We start from the raw sequence: 19,441 nt of genomic DNA on the forward strand, positions 1-19,441 counted from the left end.
ATCATTCTTTACATGTAATGATTATACTCAACTGATGTACCTGAAATAAAAACTACATAGATTTTGTTTGTTACAATTGATCATAACATATGTACTGAAATTAGTTTTTTTTTGTCAATTACTCTTAAAAAACACCAGATAGGCTTATTATTACTATAGACTTTGAAAATAAACTTGGGGTCAAGCAACATTTGGAGCCAAATTTAAAGTCTCTAGGTGCAGCGGTTCTCAAGATATGACATTTTCGTCGATATTTTTGGCGATTTTTGAACCCGTTATCTTCACTGGCTCCGCCCATATGGGTTTATGGAACCAAATGACCCAAAATTTATCCTGCTATGGTTTATTCCATGCAAACATTTATAGATTTCCAAATTTTTTGAAATAACACCCCTCCCTACTATGTGGAATTTCAATCTGATTGGCTGGTAAGAAGGGTATATCACATGCACCATGCATCAGAAACATATTTGGTGTGTATCTGAAGCAAAGGACAGTGAAATAGGTTTTTAAAACTTGCAGTGCTGCAACACTGACTAACAGACGCTGACAGCTATTGCTGTATCAGCACTGAGCCTATTAATGCTATAGGGCTACCTAAATTTCAGTAAACTCAAAAAATTTAGTTTAAACTGAAATCCAAGCATTATAATGTAGGTTTATCTTAGAAACATCTTGTAAAATCACATCTTATTTTAATGACGAGAAGATATTTATCTTGGGGGAATTCCATGAGTTTTTTATTTACCTTTTAACGCTGTGCGTAGGAGGGCACGAGTGTGTGCATGCATGAGCTTTTGAAAAGACCAGAAGTTACCTTTGACCATGGGTGATGCACGCACACGTAGTGTGCACACTGATAACCATGAGACGTCTTTGTAAATCACTTCAGAGGTGTTATGAGGTTACAAAAACAGCATTTTTAGATTTAGAAGTGTTTATTTCTCACAAACTTTTACATAATACATGAAAAGCATGTTCGCTTTATACAGAAACAGATTTGCTTTCAGAGCGTTTCCTGGCATGCTGGATTAGCAGCCAGAGAGATCATGGTGCCTCTCTACTCTGATTGGCTGTCACTATGTGCTTCCCAGAATCCCTTGTGCAAGTCTAGGGAAGGCCCCACGTGATCTATGACTTCGCTGTCATAGACTGTATTGGTCTCAACCATCGATGCCGTAAGCAGCTCAAGGTCATTTGTTCTTATGAAAATTTACACTTCAGGGGAACTTTTTATCAATTTTACTAGACAACGCAAATTTTTATTGTATTAGTAATGTCATGTTATGAATCCCTATTTAAAGGCTAATAAATAAAATTACAGTGGTGCCAAAGCAAATTCTTTTTATGCCTTAAATCTTAGGAAGCTTAGTGGCCCTATACGTCTACACAAAGCAAGACTGGTGCACACTGTTGGTGCTGTATGAATAACATGGACTTGCTGCATATTTTATGTAAAGGAGAATTTTGTAAAAGTAGCTATTTTAAAATGTGCACTCCAGTGAAGCAGCAGCGCTGACTGGCTGCTCACTCTGCTGCCTCCAAATACATCACATGAAGTAAGAGGAAAGCTATTTCAATATTGAGTAAAATTATACAAGGCTTATCACCAAAAGTGGCTTAACTTTAATATCCCACTTCAAGATCGTTTAATTGCCCAACCCTAATTTCACCTCCACATGATTTTTTTTTAAGCGGTCTCCTTGAGATCATAATATAATGGGCTGTATCTAACCCATTTTTTTTTTTAAATAAGCATTTTATTACTGAGTGACACTGGCTATCATCTTTACATGTTGTCATGCATGGGGCAATATATCTAAAAAGGTTTTAAATCTTAAAATAAAGTTTCTAGCTTGATACTTGATTTTCTTTAGTTCAACAGAAAGAAAAAAATGGCCATTTGATTTTTATTGGAAAATACCATTTAGATATTTTCACATTTGATGTTCTGTTGATATGCTGATGAAGAATAAAAACAAAACGCTGTATTTTTTTTCCCATAAAAACTGGACAGTGCCTAAAACTTTTGTTCAGTACTGGAGGTATTACTACACTACAGTGTTCTGCAAAACACGGCACACAAAATATATATAGCTTTGTGAAAACTCCATATTATGAGATGAACCTTACCATTATTAAAACAATTAAGATGAAGCTCAAATTTATTTACATCTCATTACTAAGAAAAGTAAACAAATACAAGTATAGTTACAGTGCACACTATTTTGTCACTGTGAAACAATGGATACCAAATTATTTATTCTACAAATTATTAAAGTAATTATGTTTTTTTTTACTTCAAGCTCATAGGTATGCTATGATGCAGAACTATGGAAACAACAATGTAATAAATACCTTAAAAAGAAAACACAATCTGAAACAACATGAATACAAACTAAATCAACATTAAAACCATTTAGAAAGCAAATACAAAGCATTAAGTTAAAATATAAAGAAAAGAAGATACTCACCGGCATTTATGCTTTGTAAAAAAAATGTAAATCAAACAACACAGCAAATTTAAAAATAGAGGGATTACAAATTATTAAGCGGGGTGAAGGTTGGTGTGAATGAGTAGGGAGGAAATAACTGGCATATAAAGCCCTATTTGTGTACACCGCCTCACCCCCAATGACTGCTGGGATAGGCTCCAGCCCCTCCTGACCCTCAACTGGAATAAGCGGGTTTGGAAAATGGATGGATGGCTGTTCCTACTTATTACAGCAGAATACATGTGTACTAATACACAGCCAACATGTCTCACAATCAGCAAAGTTTTTTTTATTTTTTCCTCTCAAAAAACTTCCACCGTGATCATCCCTGAGAATAAATTTTGGTTCAGTACTCAGTGCATCTGACATGTACTGTCACAACCTCAATTTAGCTTTTTATACAAATCATATTGATTCTAAAATCGTTCTTGAAAAGATCAGTGATAATGCCGCTGGAGGTTCTGCTTTCACCTATGTGAAGAATTCGCAATGCAAAATCTAATGCCCGCAAGGAGTGGCAACCAGACAGCCATGAGGACAGACTATAGTAGAACACTAATTGTATAAACTGTCTGAAATAATGTGTCTAAGAACCTGTTCTCTAGAAAACTGTGGTGTGAACTAAGAATACAGCAGAATACACCAGCACAGACTGCCTACAAAATAGAGGGAAACATGCTGCCTTGGCTTCGTCATTGTAGTTAACCCTGATTTAAACTGTATTTTAGGTATAAAACAACAAGAGTGGATATTCTGTGCATAAAAATAACGACCATCAGGAAGAGAAATTTAACCTCTCGTGGTCTTCAAAAACCAACACCCTGGCCTTGGTCTGTTGTGGTCCAACGATGGCTCTTCTTTCTCAACATACATGTCATCGTCGTCTTCTGCACTTGTTAGGCCTCCTGGTCACTGTCGTCAGAGCCTGCAGGAGAAAAGTAAGGCTGCTGAGTCAACCTTTGTCATTGGAGTCTAACTACTCCTGTCAATGCAAACTCAAGTCAGAGTGGGAAATAAAAACAGAATTAAAAGGGAAGACCAAAAAAAGGGGGAAGTTCCCAACCACCATTGTGTATGTGTGTGAGATCAAGTTAAATCACTGGTGAAATCTTACCATCAATCACAATTTCTCCAGCATCCTCCTCCTCTGGGCTCTCATCTGAGGGGAAATATTACCTGTCTATTCAGTTTAGCCTGCATTACGCACACATTAAAGCCACTTTCAGACATGCACAGCAAGCTGTCAATTCACGGCCAATGTGACTCCATAAGATATTTAAAAAGACTGACCATCATAAATTTTAAGAAATAGGACTGTAGACTGTAAATAAAGATAGTCTCACTACAGGACCCTCCTACCCAAAATGAAACCAGAATGCTTCTATCATCTCCAAGTGGCCATGGATAGTAAAAATAAAATCAAAGTAAAAATTCATAACATTTTCCAGAGTATAAGTCACTTTTTTCTAGTTTGGAAGGCCCTGCAACTTATATACCAAAAAAAAAAAAAAAAAATCATGCATTTCTTATTCATCATAATAATTATAGTAACTATTTATGTAGGACTTTCACAGGATTCAAAACAATAAACAAAATAAACACCAATAATAAAAGTAGACTACAACAATGCACAAACATACCAAATTAAAGAGCTGATTATACAGAAAAAAAAATGTGTGACTTATATGTGTTTTTCCTCTTTAAGAGGCATTTTTTAACAAGTGTGATTGTACTCTGGAAAATACGGTAAAAGCACTTGTATCTTGAACAAGCAACACCTGTATTAACTTGAGTTTGGCTTTCATTTTTGAACAGTGTCATCCTCACTAAGAGACAGACACTCGCCGTACAGCACAGTACACCAACCTTAAGTGGCATTACCCTCGGTACTCTCCAAGTGTCTGATCTCCACCCCTCACCCCCTTCCCAGTACATACTTCAGAGCAGATACAGATGAGTTCTATTGGATTAATCATGACCATGGTCCACCATGCACATGCCTCATTGCTGAGGAACCCAGTGACAGCACTAGGCCAAAGAAATGCCCCGGTAAAACGTGGCTGTGGCAGATAATCAAGATCCAAAGCAGTTCCATGAGTTTGCAGCAACAACCAGCACTGATGTATGCTCCCAAACTCGAGCTGGCCACTTCACACTGAGTTAATGGGGGGGCATCGTCCATCTTTATTTACACTTTATGGGTAAGACTGAATAAAATTCCCATTAATCTTCCTTCATGACTCAAGGCATAAGTCCAGTTACACTGCTGGTAAAACACACACACACACACACACACACACACACACACACACGGTCTGGATGTTGATTTGTCAGGTTAGTTATGTCATTTAAAAACACAGAGATGTTTAAATGTTTAAAGAATGACATTTAAAATATGACAAAAGGTAAAAATAGAAGAATAGAAAATTTTTTTTTTAATATGTTTAAAATGTCTACAAAGGCTGTAAAATGTGTAAATGCATAGGCAGTTCCTTAAAAACACAAATATATTTAAAATATGTTTAACGTGTAAAAGACTAAAAAGAAACACAAAGCTGTTGAAATTGTGTGAATGTGCTTTGGTTGGGGGGGGGGGGGGGGCAGTTATTCATTTGTTCTCTGAGGGGGGGGGGGGGGGGGGGTGTCACTCTCCCACACTTTGAAAACCCCTGGTCTTTAAAAGTAAGAGTCTTATCTTAAACTTTCTTAAGTGAGGAAAAATTTAAAGTTTTTCCAGTTTTACAAATATCTCTTTTAAGATGCTTTAACACAGTGGAGGGGTTTGTGCGTTCCAGTGATCCTGGGAACTGTGTTGCCTGGAGTACTAGCTCTGGTAAGGCCTCCTATGGTGGTCCCAGGTGAGGAGACAGCTGAAGGGTGATTCAAAAATGACCCTTTCACGAGTGATACAAAAACAAAGTTACTTCATCCAGTTTATGGAGACTGGGGGCCAGCTCCTGGAGCCAGGGTTTTAGGTTAGCGCCTACTGGCCGGGACTCTTTCTCTGGAGTTGAACAGGGTAAGAGGTGCTGGGCAGGTGTGAGGATACTCACTAGCCACCAGCTGAGTCCAATAATATTGCTGACTTCCCCAGTGAATTAGAGGAATGCATCAAAGCGACTTCGTGTTGCAGAGAGGACTCTGTTTGTGCATATGCACCAAACAGCAGTTTTGAGTACTTCAGCTTTCTTGAACACTCTAGGTCAGGGGTGGACAACTTGTTCCAGAAAGGGCCAAGAGGGTGCAGGTTTTCTTTGCAGCCACTGACTCCACCAGGTGATTTCACTGATTAATATCACTTTGAGCAGATGGAATCAGTTAATCAGTGAAATCACCTGGTGGAGTGGCTGGTTGCAAAGAAAACCTGCACCCTCTTGGCCCTTTCTGGAACAAGTTGCCTGCCCCTGCTCTTGGTGGAGTCCTGGAAAAGGTTCCTGCTGGGGACTCAACAGTTCTGCTGGGGGACTTTAGTGCTCACATTAACAATGATGGAGAAACTTGTAAAGTGATTGCCCCCCCCCCCCCCTCCCCAATCTGAAAGAGTGTACTATTACTGGACTTCAGCACTAGTCAAGAACTCGCCATCACAAACACCTTGTTCGAACACAAGGGTGTTCATAAGTACACTTGGTATCAGAGCACCCTTGGTCAAAAGTTGATGATTGATTAAGTAATCACATCATTAGAGCTGTCAATGTGTCTTAGACACTCAAAGAGAGAGCTGTCAATTGATCAGCACTAAGTGATGAGCAGTGTAAGATGACAGGGTAATACACCAAACCAACCTGGAAAACCTAAACAAGTTGTGATGGGTTCTCTGGAAACATTTGGTGGAAGAACCTGTCCAGATGGCCTTTAATTCATGACTGAAGAAACTTCTTCTACATTCCAAGAAAGGTTGGGGACATGGAGTTGGAGTGGTCCATGTTTAACGGCCCTGTCACCTCTTGATGATTTAGCCAGCGTATGCCAATCGTATTAAAAATGCTGGCATGTCTAATAATGGTAAGTTTTTTATAAGTTAAGCGCACGTTGAAGCTCGCCGATATACATCCTAATAAGCTGAGCTCCTCAAAAAATTTTGGGCATGCTAAAAATTTTCAACGCATACCAGCGTGTGACTCATTCGTACCACACATGCGGTACATGAGTTGCAGGTAAGTTATGTGATTGTGGGCACACGTTTCTTGTAATTTACTCATACAGTAGTGTTCAGAATAAAAGTAGTGCTATGTGACTAAAAAGATTAATCCAGGTTTTGAGTATATTTCTTATTGTTACATGGGAAACAAGGTACCAGTAGATTCAGTAGATTCTCACAAATCCAACAAGACCAAGCATTCATGATATGCACACTCTTAAGGCTATGAAATTGGGCTATTAGTAAAAAAAAAAGTAGAAAAGGGGGTGTTCACAATAATAGTAGTGTGGCATTCAGTCAGTGAGTTCGTCAAATTTGTGGAACAAACAGGTGTGAATCAGGTGTCCCCTATGTGAGGATGAAGCCAGCACCTATTGAACATGCTTTTCTCTTTGAAAGCCTGAGGAAAATGGGACGTTCAAGACATTGTTCAGAAGAACAGCGTAGTTTGATTAAAAAGTTGAATGGAGAGGGGAAAACTTATACGCAGGTGCAAAAAATTATAGGCTGTTCATCTACAATGATCTCCAATGCTTTAAAATGGAAAAAAAAAAAAAAAAAAAAAAAAAAACAGAGACGCATGGAAGAAAACGGAAAACAACCATCAAAATGGATAGAAGAATAACCAGAATGGCAAAGGCTCACCCATTGATCAGCTCCAGGATGATCAAAGACACTCTGGAGTTACCTGTAAGTGCTGTGACAGTTAGAAGACGCCTGTGTGAAGCTAGTTTATTTGCAAGAATCCCCCGCAAAGTCCCTCTGTTAAATAAAAGACGTGCAGAACAGGTTACAATTTGCCAAAGAACACATCAACTGGCCTAAAGAGAAATAGAGGAATATTTTGTGGACTGATGAGAGTAAAATTGTTCTTTTTGTGTCCAAGGGCCGCAGACAGCTTGTGAGACAATACCCAAACTCTGAATTCAAGCCACAGTTCACAGTGAAGACAGTGAAGCATGGTGGTGCAAGCATCATGATATGGGCATGTTTCTCCTACTATGGTGTTGGGCCTATACATCGCATACCAGGTATCATGGGTCAGTTTGGATATGTCAAAATACTTGAAGAGGTCATGTTGCCTTATGCTGAAGAGGACATGCCCTTGGAATGGGTGTTTCAACAAGACAATGACCCCAAGCACACTAGTAAACACTAGGTTCCAAACCAACAAAATTAATGCCTCGCAGATGTGAAGAAATCATGAAAAACTGTGGTTATACAACTAAATACTAGTTTAGTGATTCACAGGATTGCTAAAAAAGCAGTTTGAACATAATAGTTTGAGTTTGTAGCATCAACAGCAGATGCTACTATTATTGTGAACACCCCCTTTTCTACTTTTTTTTTTTTTTTTTTACTAATAGCCCAATTTCATAGCCTTAAGAGTGTGCATATCATGAATGCTTGGTCTTGTTGGATTTGTGAGAATCTACTGAATCTACTGGTACCTTGTTTCCCATGTAACAATAAGAAATACACTCAAAACCTGGATTAATCTTTTTAGTCACATAGCACTACTATTATTCTGAACACTACTGTAAGTCTAAAATTGTCCATTAATGCTGACCACTGACTGGCTGAATCCTGCGGTCCTCATGCGGGCAGACTGTTTCATTCACACATGGAGTAAATCTGACCTGTTCATTTCAGCCCAATTCACCATCACAGATGGACATGAATCCACATAAAGCTCCTGATTTTTTTAAATGACGTCTGAAAATACTTTAATTTGTGACTGGAAATGTAGTGTTTCTGCTCCAGGTGCGTTTCTCACAGAGAAGCACTGTGATGAGTTAAACTGTTAAAGCACCGTCGCTGTTGTGTGATCATCAGACGACCTGATCGATCAGGGTGATCACGCCTGATTAATGCACTGTTTAAACACTTAAAGCGCCGTCGCTGTCGGTGATCACCACACCGACAGATCACACATTCAGATCTTCATTCAGACCACACGTGATCGCGGTCGACTGGCGCTTTAAAAGTTTAAATCATCACAGCATTTCATTATTCAGGTCTGTGATGACCTGATCAGGTCTGATTAGTGGACCTGATCAGAAATCAACAGCGCTCTACACATTTAAAGCAATGGTTTCAAACTGAGTCCAGAAAAGGCCAAGAGAGTGTAGGTTTTCTTTGCAACCAGCCACTCCACCAGGTGATTTCACTGATTAACATCACTTTGAGCAGATGGAATAAGTTAATCAGTGAAATCACCTGGTGGAGTGGCTGGTTGCAAAGAAAATCTGCACCCTCTTGGCCCTTTCTGGAATCGATTTGAGACCTCTAATTTAAAGAGAAAGCAGTTCGTTCATTCATGGCAGCATTTACCACAGCCTGTCGACTCGTCAGCATTCTGTACACAATGAAAATGGTCCACCAAGATACGAACCACTGGGTGGAAACGGGGCTGTCGGCATACACTGGATAATTGCCAATGTGTGACAGCTGCATTAATTTATTAGATGTACGCCCACATGTGCCAGCATTTTTAATACGGCCGGCATACGCAGGCTAAATCGTCAAGGTGTGACAGGGCCATAAGGCCTCTATTGTTGAAGCAGCTGTTCTGAGGTGTGGCCAGATGGTTGCTCTTGATTGTAGCACTGTCAACCTAAGATCCCACTAGTTCAAATCTGTGGTGATGGAAGCTGTCAGGCTGAAGGAAGTCTGAGGTCTTTTCTGTGTGCACAGAGATCTCCAGAATCAGCGAACAGGTACCAGAAGGCCAGCATGACTGCAGCCAAGGCAAAAACTCAGTTGTGGGAGGAGCTTAGAGAAGGCAAGTGCCTAGTGGCTTGACTTCGAATTTGAAATTAACTTGTTTCAACCACTGTCAGACAACTGGATATCTGTGGATTTTGAATTGTTACTTGGTCAAAACAAGTAATTGGAAGACATTTTGTGTTCTGTGGAATTCAGGACTTTTTGAAAACTATTTTGACATTTCACATGCAACAATTAAACAAATACGTAAGAAATAATTTATAGATTAATCAATGATGAAAATAAGTATTAGCTTCTGTTCTAGTCGAAAGTGCATTTGTTTTATTGGTAGAAATAAACTGTACATCAAAAAGCTTTAAGGTGTTTAAGGGTTTTAGCTCAGGAAACTTAAGTTCTACTCCTCCACTGACCCGCACTTGGTCCCCTGTCTTCTTCTTCCTCCTCCTCCTCTTCTTCTTCCTGCTCCTTACTGTGGCCTTGTTCAGCCTCACCATGCTCATCACCAGTCTCATCATCTGAGTCAGAGATTACCACACACTCATCCCCATTACCGTTTCCAGATACTCTGGTCCCACTGGCAGTACTATGGAGGAAACAAACAACCAACCAACCAACCCAAAAAGGAGTGAGGCACTGGTTTGGCAAGTATCCCACCTGGCCTTATCAAGCAGAAAAAGGCAACAAACTGTTCATATTTACGGTAACAATAATTTGAATGGACACAAATGTTCCCAGAGTTTAGCACTTAATTAGCAGTTTGTTTCCCCATTTACACATTACACAGTTTGTGTCTGCAGATTTACACACTGAAAAGCTGGTATAAGAGATTGTTTGTTGTACCTGCCGTTCTCTCTTGGTTCCCATAGTGGAGTGAGGTAATATCTCAGAGGGTCTCGGTAGAGGTCATCCTTAAGTATCTAAACACCAGCACAAAGGTCAGTTTCATTCAGTATATGTGGACTAACATGTTCTGTAAGACTGTACAAACAGTCTGCAGCATTACCAAAGCCAGAAAAGAGTTTTGAATTATGGTATGATTTTAATACAAATCTTCCTAGCAGGAAGACTTTCCTGAATAAGGGACCTAATGTGAAAGACCTTGGCATCAAAGTTTTTTTGTTTGTTTTATTTAAGACCTTAATTTTTTATTTAACTTGGGAGTTTGTTGGGTAATACTGGAGTTAATGGAGTATTTTTGGAAAAAAGATTTCCCATTGAAGCAAAATTTTTACTTTATGCATGTCGCCGAGTCATATCAGGCTTTAACGTTCTGACCGCTTTTCAGCATCTCCCATTCAAAAGCTTGTAACATAAAACCTGAAACCTTTATGCACTTCAGCCTGAAAAGGAACAACTTGTCTCAGAAAATGCACCAATTTAGAATGTCAACAAGATCTTAAACATAGAGGAACATAACCGTTTAAATGCAATGATTAAGTAATGCAGATTAAAATACATGTTTGCATCATGTTAACAGAATCAGAATATCTTTGTCATTGCACAAAAGTACAATGAACCTGAGGTAGAGCCTCTAATTTCAGTGCTACTACACCCTTATCAAATTTTATGCCTCTAAAAACCTTGAACTAAAAAAGTGAGCTTTTACTTTATCTGCCATCCCATATAAGATTTTTAGACCTAACAAACAACCACATAGTTTAAATGAATGAACAATACTGCTCAGATATGCATGCACATGTCTTATGTTTTATTTAGATTCAACTGGAGAACATAATTTTCTGTTCAACCCAGGACTTCAACCCTATTCAAATACACACTGGACACAGTGCGTAAAGGTTGTAGTCTGTCTACAGCATGGTTACTTAAATTATGAATCCCAGCCTAAGGAGGATTCCAAACCATTTACAGCTCAGTTCATACAACAAGCATTCGTCCACTTTAGTTTAAATAATTAAGAACAGAATCAGGATGTTTAATAAGTCACTGGTTTTGTAGAGCCCTATGAAAGACTGACAGCCTGCCCAGGATGTACCCTGCCTCTTGCACAATGGCTGCTGGGACAGGCTCCAGCAACCTGGTGAACTTTAACTGGAATGAGCAGGTTTAGACAATGAATGAATGGTTTTACATAAAAGTTGTAAATGTATCTTCAAAATTATATGAATTAACATTAAAAACATGAGTTAGTTTGTCCCACTGGCAGTTAATTTCTGATGATTATATTTGGATATGATTATATAAATGATTTGACAGATGTATCACAAACATCTGCACTAAATCAATGTTTACAAAGAATATTCATTTTTTTTTTTTTTTTTTTTTTACACCCACATGCAGTAGCGTCATTTTTCATCTTTTATGTTCATCTGTGTGTGAACAAAATAACTTAAAGTTTTGACCCATATGAATTAAAGTTGTTTGTTTTTAAATCACTGAATTCAAAAAGGCAAACTGGATCTCTCCCCCCACCAACTCAACCAAAGTGAAATTCACAGGCAAAGGTCAAATTTTTGTCCAATGCTTTCATGTGGAGCAAGCAAGCGAGCGAGCAAGAGAGAATGAGAGCTACTTCTAGGAACTGGTTAAAACTACGCTCAGTCAAGGTCAAAGGTCATGCAACGTCTAGAAGGTTGTTTGATAGTAACTACACAGTGTGTGTGCGTGTGTAGCATGCTTGTTTGACGTAATTCAGTTGGAAAGACTTTTATACCCAAGAATAAACGGAAATGTGTCAAACACGCATGGCACAGCAGGTGTTTCACTGCCTGAGTATCCCTCCTTGTTGTGTTTTTCCAAGTTTTGCATTGTTAAATATATCACTTGCAAAAAAATGAAATCAACAACTATTTCCTACCTAAATATCAATCACCTCCACTTCATACTCTGGGAAAAATATAAAAGATCTTTGAGGAACATTATATATTGTGCAACACCTGCTGTACTATGCTAGTATGACACAATTAAATTTGAAACACCTAATTCTTGGGTAATAAACAACCATTCCACTATGCTTAATCCATATTGGTTCAACACTATTTTTGAATGTGCTGCGAGCTCTGCATTTTTTTAATGCATCTGAAATATTTATTTTTACATGCAAGCTGGCGTAAATGGCCTACTCTCACATCCAACAGAAATTTGAACAGAACATAGCTGCCCTGACAGCATCCTTTCTAGTCAACTGCAACATCACAAAGATAAGAGCCCCTTTCCCACTAAATGTACCACAAATTTGTAATACTAAGGGTCTGGTAACTTGCTATTTTAAAATTTGAACCACACAGTTTCTGCACTGGATCCCCTGCCATATTTATGCAAGTACTGTAACAATGAAAGCCCTAACAGTGACAGAATTAATACTGATGTACTGACTGCTGATGTCTGACTGATACAATCATGAACTGACACAATGCATGCATTAGTCATACCTGAGCGACATCATCTTGAGCTGGGCTGCTATGGTCATTGAACCAGCTGAAAAACGTCTGGTAAACCCCACGTACAGTTTTCCTGGGTTCACTGTGGGCTGTCAGGTTATGCCCACGATGCCACAGAATGGGGTTGGAAAATGACATGGGAGAGCCTGCAGATGAAGACTCACAGTTAGAATCTCAACCAGATTTAAATGTGTAAAATTAAGATGCAGTGAAATGACAATGCATGTCTTGTCTGTGCAAAATGTTTTTCAAATACAGTCATCAAAATATGATCAAAACATGTTCATTAATCACTTATAGTCAGGGGTGTTCTCAATAATTTTAACAGAACATGAAAGTCTAGGAAAGTCTCCATGAAAATCTAGGACTTCCCATTGTTTGGGCACCACTCCATCAAAGGTTATGTCCCCAATCAAGGCTGACACCCATTTAAAGCAGGGTGGACTGAGACAATGCAGATCAAGTGTCTTATCTAAGGACACAGACAGGTAGCATGACCAGGAAACAAACTCAGATCTACATATTGGTAGCTGAACTCTGTATCCAAGATGCTTGCAAAGCAGGCTACAGGAAGAAGGAGCAAAGAAATGCAGACTGATATGAAGTTCACTTGCACAAGATGCAGCCAGTAAATGTAGGCAAGAAGAAAAAACTGCTGGCCTAGAAGCAGACACCCTATTCAACCATACTTAATAACCCTCAGAGCTGGACGATGCAATTCACAACAGACCACCTGCTACTGGACAAATACCAGAATCTGCACAACAGAATTCAGACAACTGCAGACAACAGGATCACCAGAGGATTGAATGACAGCCTTATAACAGCCATAGATCAAAATGCATATACAGTGCATCCAAAAAGTATTCAGTGCTTCAGTTTTTCCACATTTTATGTTACAGGCGTATTCCAAAATGTTTGAAATTCATTTTTTTTCCTCAAAATTCTACAGATTACACCCCATAATGACTATGTGGGTGAAAAAAACAAAATATTGTGTTTTTTTATTATTGCAAATTTGTTAAAAATAAATAAATAAACTTTCTGCTGCTTTGAAGGTCCCAATTAGTACAGTGGCCTCATCATCTGTAAATGGAAGAAGTTCAGATCTATCAGGACGCTTCCTAGAGCTGGCCACGCGTCTAACATGAATGATCATGGGAGAAGGGCCTTAGTCAGGGAGGTGACCAAGAACCTGATGGTCACTCTGTCAGAGCTCCAGCATTCCTCTATGGAGAGAGGAGAACCTTCCAGAAGGACAGCCATCTGTGTAGCAATCCACCAATCAGGCCTGTATGGTAGAGTGACCAAACAGAAGCTACTCCTTAGTAAAAGGCACACAGCCGACTCCTTGGAGTTTGCCAAAAGGCAACAGAAGGGCTCTCATACCATGTGAACCAAAATCCTCTGGTCTGATAAGACAAAAATTGAACTCTTGGCGTGAATGCCAGGTGTCACGTTTGGCAGAAACCAGGCACCATCCCTACAGTGAAGCATGGTGGTGGCAGCATCATGCTGTGGGCATGTTTTTCGGCAGCAGGGACTAGTCAAGATTGAGGGAAAGATGAATACAGCAACGTACAGAGACAATGTGGATGAAAACCTGCTCCAGAGCGCTCAGACTGGGGTGGCAGTTCATCTGTCAGCAGGACAATGGTCCTAAGCACACAGCCAAGATATCAAAGGAGTGGCTTCAGGACAACTCTGTGAATGTCCTTGAGTGACCCAGCCAGAGCCCAGACCTGAATCCGATTGAACATCTCTTGAGAGATCTGAAAATGGGTGCGAACCGACGCTCCTCATCCAACCTGATGGAGCTAGAGAGGTGCTGCAAAAGGAATGGGCAAAATTGCTCAAAGATAGGTGTGGCAAAATTGTGGCATCATATTCAAGAAGACTTGAGGCTGTAATTGCTGCCAAAAGTGCATCAACAAACTATTGAGCAAAGAGTGTGAATACTTATGTATATGTGATTTCTTAGTTTTCAAAAAAAAAAAAAAAAGCAAAAATTTCCAAAAACTTTTTTCATGTTGTCATTATGAGGTGTGAGTTGAATTTTGAGGGGAAAAATACATTTACTCCATTTTGGAATAAGGCTATAACCGCACTGTGGATACTTTCTGGATGCACTGTATATGTGGCCCAGCAACACACTGCCATCCTGCTCCAGCCGCCCCGTAACCCTTTATTGGAGTAAGCGGCTGAAGATGAGTGTGAGTAAGTGGTGGCACAATGAGGCCTCATTTTCAATTGATGCCATTTGTCTTTCAGCTGACCCCATTCGTTAAGGGTTGCCACAGCAGAACCAGTACAGGTCTACATTGAGATGTGGCACACGCTTTACACCGGATGCTTTTCTTGATGCGACCACAGTTTTACCTGGAGAAACACATACAGCTCCTGGTCTCCCATCCAAGTACTAATCAGGCATTTCTTTGCTTAGCTTGAAACCTGACCATCTCAGGTTTATACAAAACAGAGTGGCTGCTCAGGTGGGGCGTGTCCCTCAGTATATGTTCTTTTATTTTGATGAATGACAAGATAATATGATTTATTGCATTTGAGTTATTGTAAATACAAATGGCTGGGATGAAGCACATTTATTTAGATGGATGAAACTATGCATTTTTCTAGCCACACCAAGGTGTGGCCTTGGTCTGTCACTGCTATATAAAAACAAACAAGATGTACAATAATCAAACATTTTCTTCACTGCATCATTTAACATACAGCTGAAACATTAGTTAGGTTTTCTGACTCTATACTCACTCACTCAGCACAATTTAGAAACTGTTAGAGGAAGTGCGTCACTTCCAAATAATGACCAAATATACCCAAATGAAATATAAATGAACTGCTACCTATTCAAATAAACTAGTGACAATGTTCCTTTTTTAATTTATAATTGAGATCCTCACCTAGCTCAACAATATACATTTTTTGAACCATATATTGTGTCACATTTACAATAGTACTATAAAGTGTGCATTTTTACACTCATAACCTGGCATTAGAAACAACAGCTTTTTAGTCACCTCCCATCCCAAGGTGTAGCTCTTTCATGATGATGTTATTCTGAAAGTAGGGGTTTCGTCTGAAGTGGAAGCGGATCCTGTAGCCCAGTTTATTATTTGTGAAAGACTCAATCTGAGAAATACAGGAAGACATGCTTTAGTGTCACTCAAACATACAAAAAAAAAAGAAAAAAAAAAAGCAGCATGTAAAAACCTGACATGTAACTGTCCTACCTCAAGATCGGTCATGTAACTAAGCGCATCTTCATCAGTCTCATCAATGTGAGCTGACAGATGAGGATGATTCAACAGCTAGCACATTGAAGTCAAGGTAAAACAAAATGCAGGCATTTTTTAAGTTACTTTAGTGAGAACAACATGGTCTGAGAGAAAGGAATTTCATTGTTTAAGGATACTGCTGTCACCCAAAAACCAGGAATGGTTTTTGTGATGGAGCTACGCTGATCCAGATGTGGGCGCCGCTGGCGACTAATCTTCAACTCCAGCCGCTGGTGGAGTCTAGCACTTTTCTTTTCCAGGGCTTCCAGTCTCATCTGTACCTGTGCCAGAAGAGCCACAGACTGTCGCATCTCTGGGGCCATTTTAACGGAGACAATGGCACACTCCCCATCCTCGTTATCCTCATTGTCTGATGGAAAAGAGGAGCTTGGTGTGGAAGAAGATCCGGATACAGAATCATCACCTTCATCCACATCGTCTTTGTCAGTACTGTGCACAGATGTGGAGCTGTCCGCAGCTGCTTGTGTTTTACAGTCCGACAGCTGTTGACCAATACGGTGTTTAAATTTACTCCCTTGTTTTGCTTGCTTGGCCTTTTCAGATGAGCAAGGTGTCTCCTCGCCATCTTCGCCGTCTCCCCCTGTGAGACTGGCAAGAGCTTCAGCAGCTGCTATGGCAGCAGAGTCCGACTGATCCAGAGTGGACGAAGATTGATAATCTCTTTCTGCAGTTCCCCCCACATTTCCTCCAGAAGATCTCTCAGTATTTGAGAACTGGGGGTTTTCTGTGATGCTGGCATCCTGACCAGCATCAGCTGAGTTTTTGACACGTAGTGCACCATTAGTGCTGCTTGAACCTTGATCTTTCTGCACAGCTGCAGCAGCTTCTTCCTTGTTATCTCCCGACTGCCTCGCAGCTGTTTGTTTACTCTCGGCTTCGCTGTTTCTGCAACTTCCAGAAGTTAACCCTGCTTCGTTTGACGAATTGGTTGCCCTGGGGTACTTGCTGTGGATCCCGCTCCCATCATCCCGCTCGGACGGTGGTGACAGACACCGTTTTCTCGAAGCAGAGTCAGCGGACTGTCTGCACTCCCGAGTTTCACTCATGCTAACTAGCTAGCCAAATAGCTAACAAGCAGAGCAGCTTGAAAGCCTATTGAAAAGTAACTTCGCTGTTCTCGGATACGCTAGTAGGGCAACTAAACGGCTAATGAGATGTCGTAACGTTTCGCAGCGTTACCTACATTCTCAACGGAACCAGAACAGGAAGCGGCAGTGGTAATTATCCGCGGCCTTGTGTAACGTTAAAAATTAGCGGCTTAATGCTAACATTTACTAGCAGGTTTAATCTAATTCGCTTGTCGTCGCGCTCATGACTGTATTTACATCTTCACGAATAAATTCCAAGACGAAAGACTCGGTCGAATTACACAAACCTCCCCGTGCTATACTGCCTTAACGACAAAAATCGTCTTTTATATGAGTTTATACATATATTATCCTTTAGCTTACTACTCGAACACTGACATGACAGGAAAAACATTCCTGTGATTGGCTGCAGCACGTCGCGCTAAAAGCTCTCCGCCAATCAGACACAAGGGTGTGTTCAAACCGATTATCTGTAGCAGAGGTAAAACTGCGCAGTCTATTTTGTCCTCACTGTTTAAAAAAACAAGATACAGAATTACTAAACGTTTTCAAATTCCAGATTTGTAATAATACGAAAGATTTAACTACAAACATCTTGTGTTATAGTTTTGTTTTCTTTTACTACAGTGTAATTTTATTGATGTTATAGTGTTATTTATGCAGTTAACTGCATAAATAACACTATAACATCAACTGCATAAATAACACTATAACATCAATAACAACAAATTTGTTTTGTTGTATCATGTCAGAAAAGGAAAATTAGTATCATGTTGTAATGTAAAATGCTTATTAGATTCACGATATAGAGATATTTTCTTATTACCACATTGTAATTTTATTGATGTTTTAGTGTTATTTATGCAATTTGTTTTGTTGTCACATCAGAAAAGGAAAATATGAGTATCATGTTGTAATGTAAAATGCTTATTAGATTCATGAGATATTTTCTTATGACAAAAGTATCATGTTTTCACATATGACCTTTCATGTTGTATCAATATGTTATCACTCTTTAATGTGAAAATATTCATACTATAACATATATTAGAAAAAAATTCTGATTATAATGTGATGACCCTGTGTATATGCTGAAATAACATTAGCATTTCTCATTAGAACGTTACAGTAAATTTTGTAGCAGCAATCGGGCACCGTAGTCTCGTTTGAGGGTGGGCACTAAAGGGGTAAAATATGATGCATATGATGTAATTTTTGTACTTCCAGGGACAGAAACATAGCACTTTCTCTGAGATTTTGGGCAAATTACATGCAAACAAAGTGAAAACCCAAAGAAAAATTGACAATGCGGTGGTAAGTGGACATGTGTTGCGGTTTGTTTATGATCCAGAGCTCAAATGTGTCGAGGCAGTTTTGCAGGCAAGAGAACACACCTATTCTGGTTAGCTGTGTACGTAGGCTAACACTTACCGACCGACACGTCTCCCATTTGCCTCGTATTTCCTTCTCCGCTGGGAACTGAAAAAAACTGAACTTTTTGCGACTGCTTCGGTGATTGCAGCCGAAAACAAAACAGTACACTGTTTTCCCATGTGAAGTTATTCCATCAGCATTGTATAGCAGCACACAGGGTAAGAAGCACACAGAACAAGTTTAAAAAAAAAAAAAAAAAAAAGGAAAACAGTTTGCAAATATAAATATCAATAGAAATACACAATACCAGTCATACTGATCACTACTGGCTTACTGGCTGCTAGTGTTCTTCTCATTCCTGACCTCTGTCTTCCTGTTACTCCTCCTCCACACAAATGAGGAGTTGTAAAGTCTGTTAGCCTGGGGGACAAAGGAGTTTTCATTCTGTTGGTCCTGCACTTGGAAAGGAGCAGTTTGCAGCTGAAGAGGCTCCTCTGGTTGCTGATGACGGTGTGCAGAGGGTGACTGGCATCATTCATAATGTCCAGCAGTTTGTCCAGTGTTCTGGAGCTAGTACAATAGTCTGGGACAAAATTTTCCATGAATATCTTGTATTATTAGACACAGAAATATATCTATAAGTTGAAAATGTGATTAAAGCATAAGGTAATTTATGTAAATTGAGACTGTAAAGACAGACAGAAGACCTAGACAGCTGACTTCCTATACCACGTATGTATGTATTGCAAGTGTGCCACCATGTGGAGTCAACTCCCATCACTGAATGGGACTAAAACTGTTTGAATACAGTGTAAACCTGTGGAAACCAGTCACTCAACAATGGCGTCACTTAGAACAGGGTACATCTTTTTTCAAATGGCTGGTTAACATATTTCCAAAT

The 19,441-nt window shown here is 39.5% G+C and overlaps 1 protein-coding gene across 2 annotated transcripts; it reads right to left on the reverse strand.

Annotated features, from left to right (window-relative positions):
- Positions 1–2,002: 2,002 nt before the first annotated feature.
- Positions 2,003–17,604, reverse strand: tspy (testis specific protein Y-linked). Of its 2 annotated transcripts, XM_034172967.1 has the most exons (8): positions 16,195–17,604; positions 16,013–16,090; positions 15,800–15,911; positions 12,756–12,910; positions 10,207–10,283; positions 9,777–9,949; positions 3,610–3,654; positions 2,003–3,420 (listed from the first exon to the last, which is right to left on the reverse strand). In XM_034172967.1, exons 1-8 carry the CDS (start codon positions 17,122–17,124, stop codon positions 3,392–3,394), a joined length of 1,599 nt encoding a protein of 532 aa, XP_034028858.1. In that variant the 5' UTR covers positions 17,125–17,604; the 3' UTR covers positions 2,003–3,391. The 2 variants fall into 2 exon arrangements, with proteins under 2 accessions (XP_034028858.1, XP_034028859.1); XM_034172968.1 differs by lacking the exon at positions 3,610–3,654 and having other exon boundaries at positions 16,195–17,600.
- Between the last annotated feature and the right edge of the window lie 1,837 nt (positions 17,605–19,441).

Source organism: Thalassophryne amazonica, chromosome 6, assembly GCF_902500255.1.
Source record: "Thalassophryne amazonica chromosome 6, fThaAma1.1, whole genome shotgun sequence".
Taxonomy (NCBI): domain Eukaryota; kingdom Metazoa; phylum Chordata; class Actinopteri; order Batrachoidiformes; family Batrachoididae; genus Thalassophryne; species Thalassophryne amazonica.

What these genes read in the sequence shown, in the direction of transcription:
- tspy (XM_034172967.1), bottom strand. Translation starts at nt 17,124, where the DNA reads ATGAGTGAAACTCGGGAGTGCAGACAGTCCGCTGACTCTGCTTCGAGA. An exon ending in CTCAAGATGATGTCGCTCAG is followed by an intron (nt 10,284 to 12,755) that starts GTATGACTAATG and finishes GCTGGTGTTTAG; the next exon opens with ATACTTAAGGATGACCTCTA. An exon ending in AGACAGGGGACCAAGTGCGG is followed by an intron (nt 3,655 to 9,776) that starts GTCAGTGGAGGA and finishes ATTTCCCCTCAG; the next exon opens with ATGAGAGCCCAGAGGAGGAG.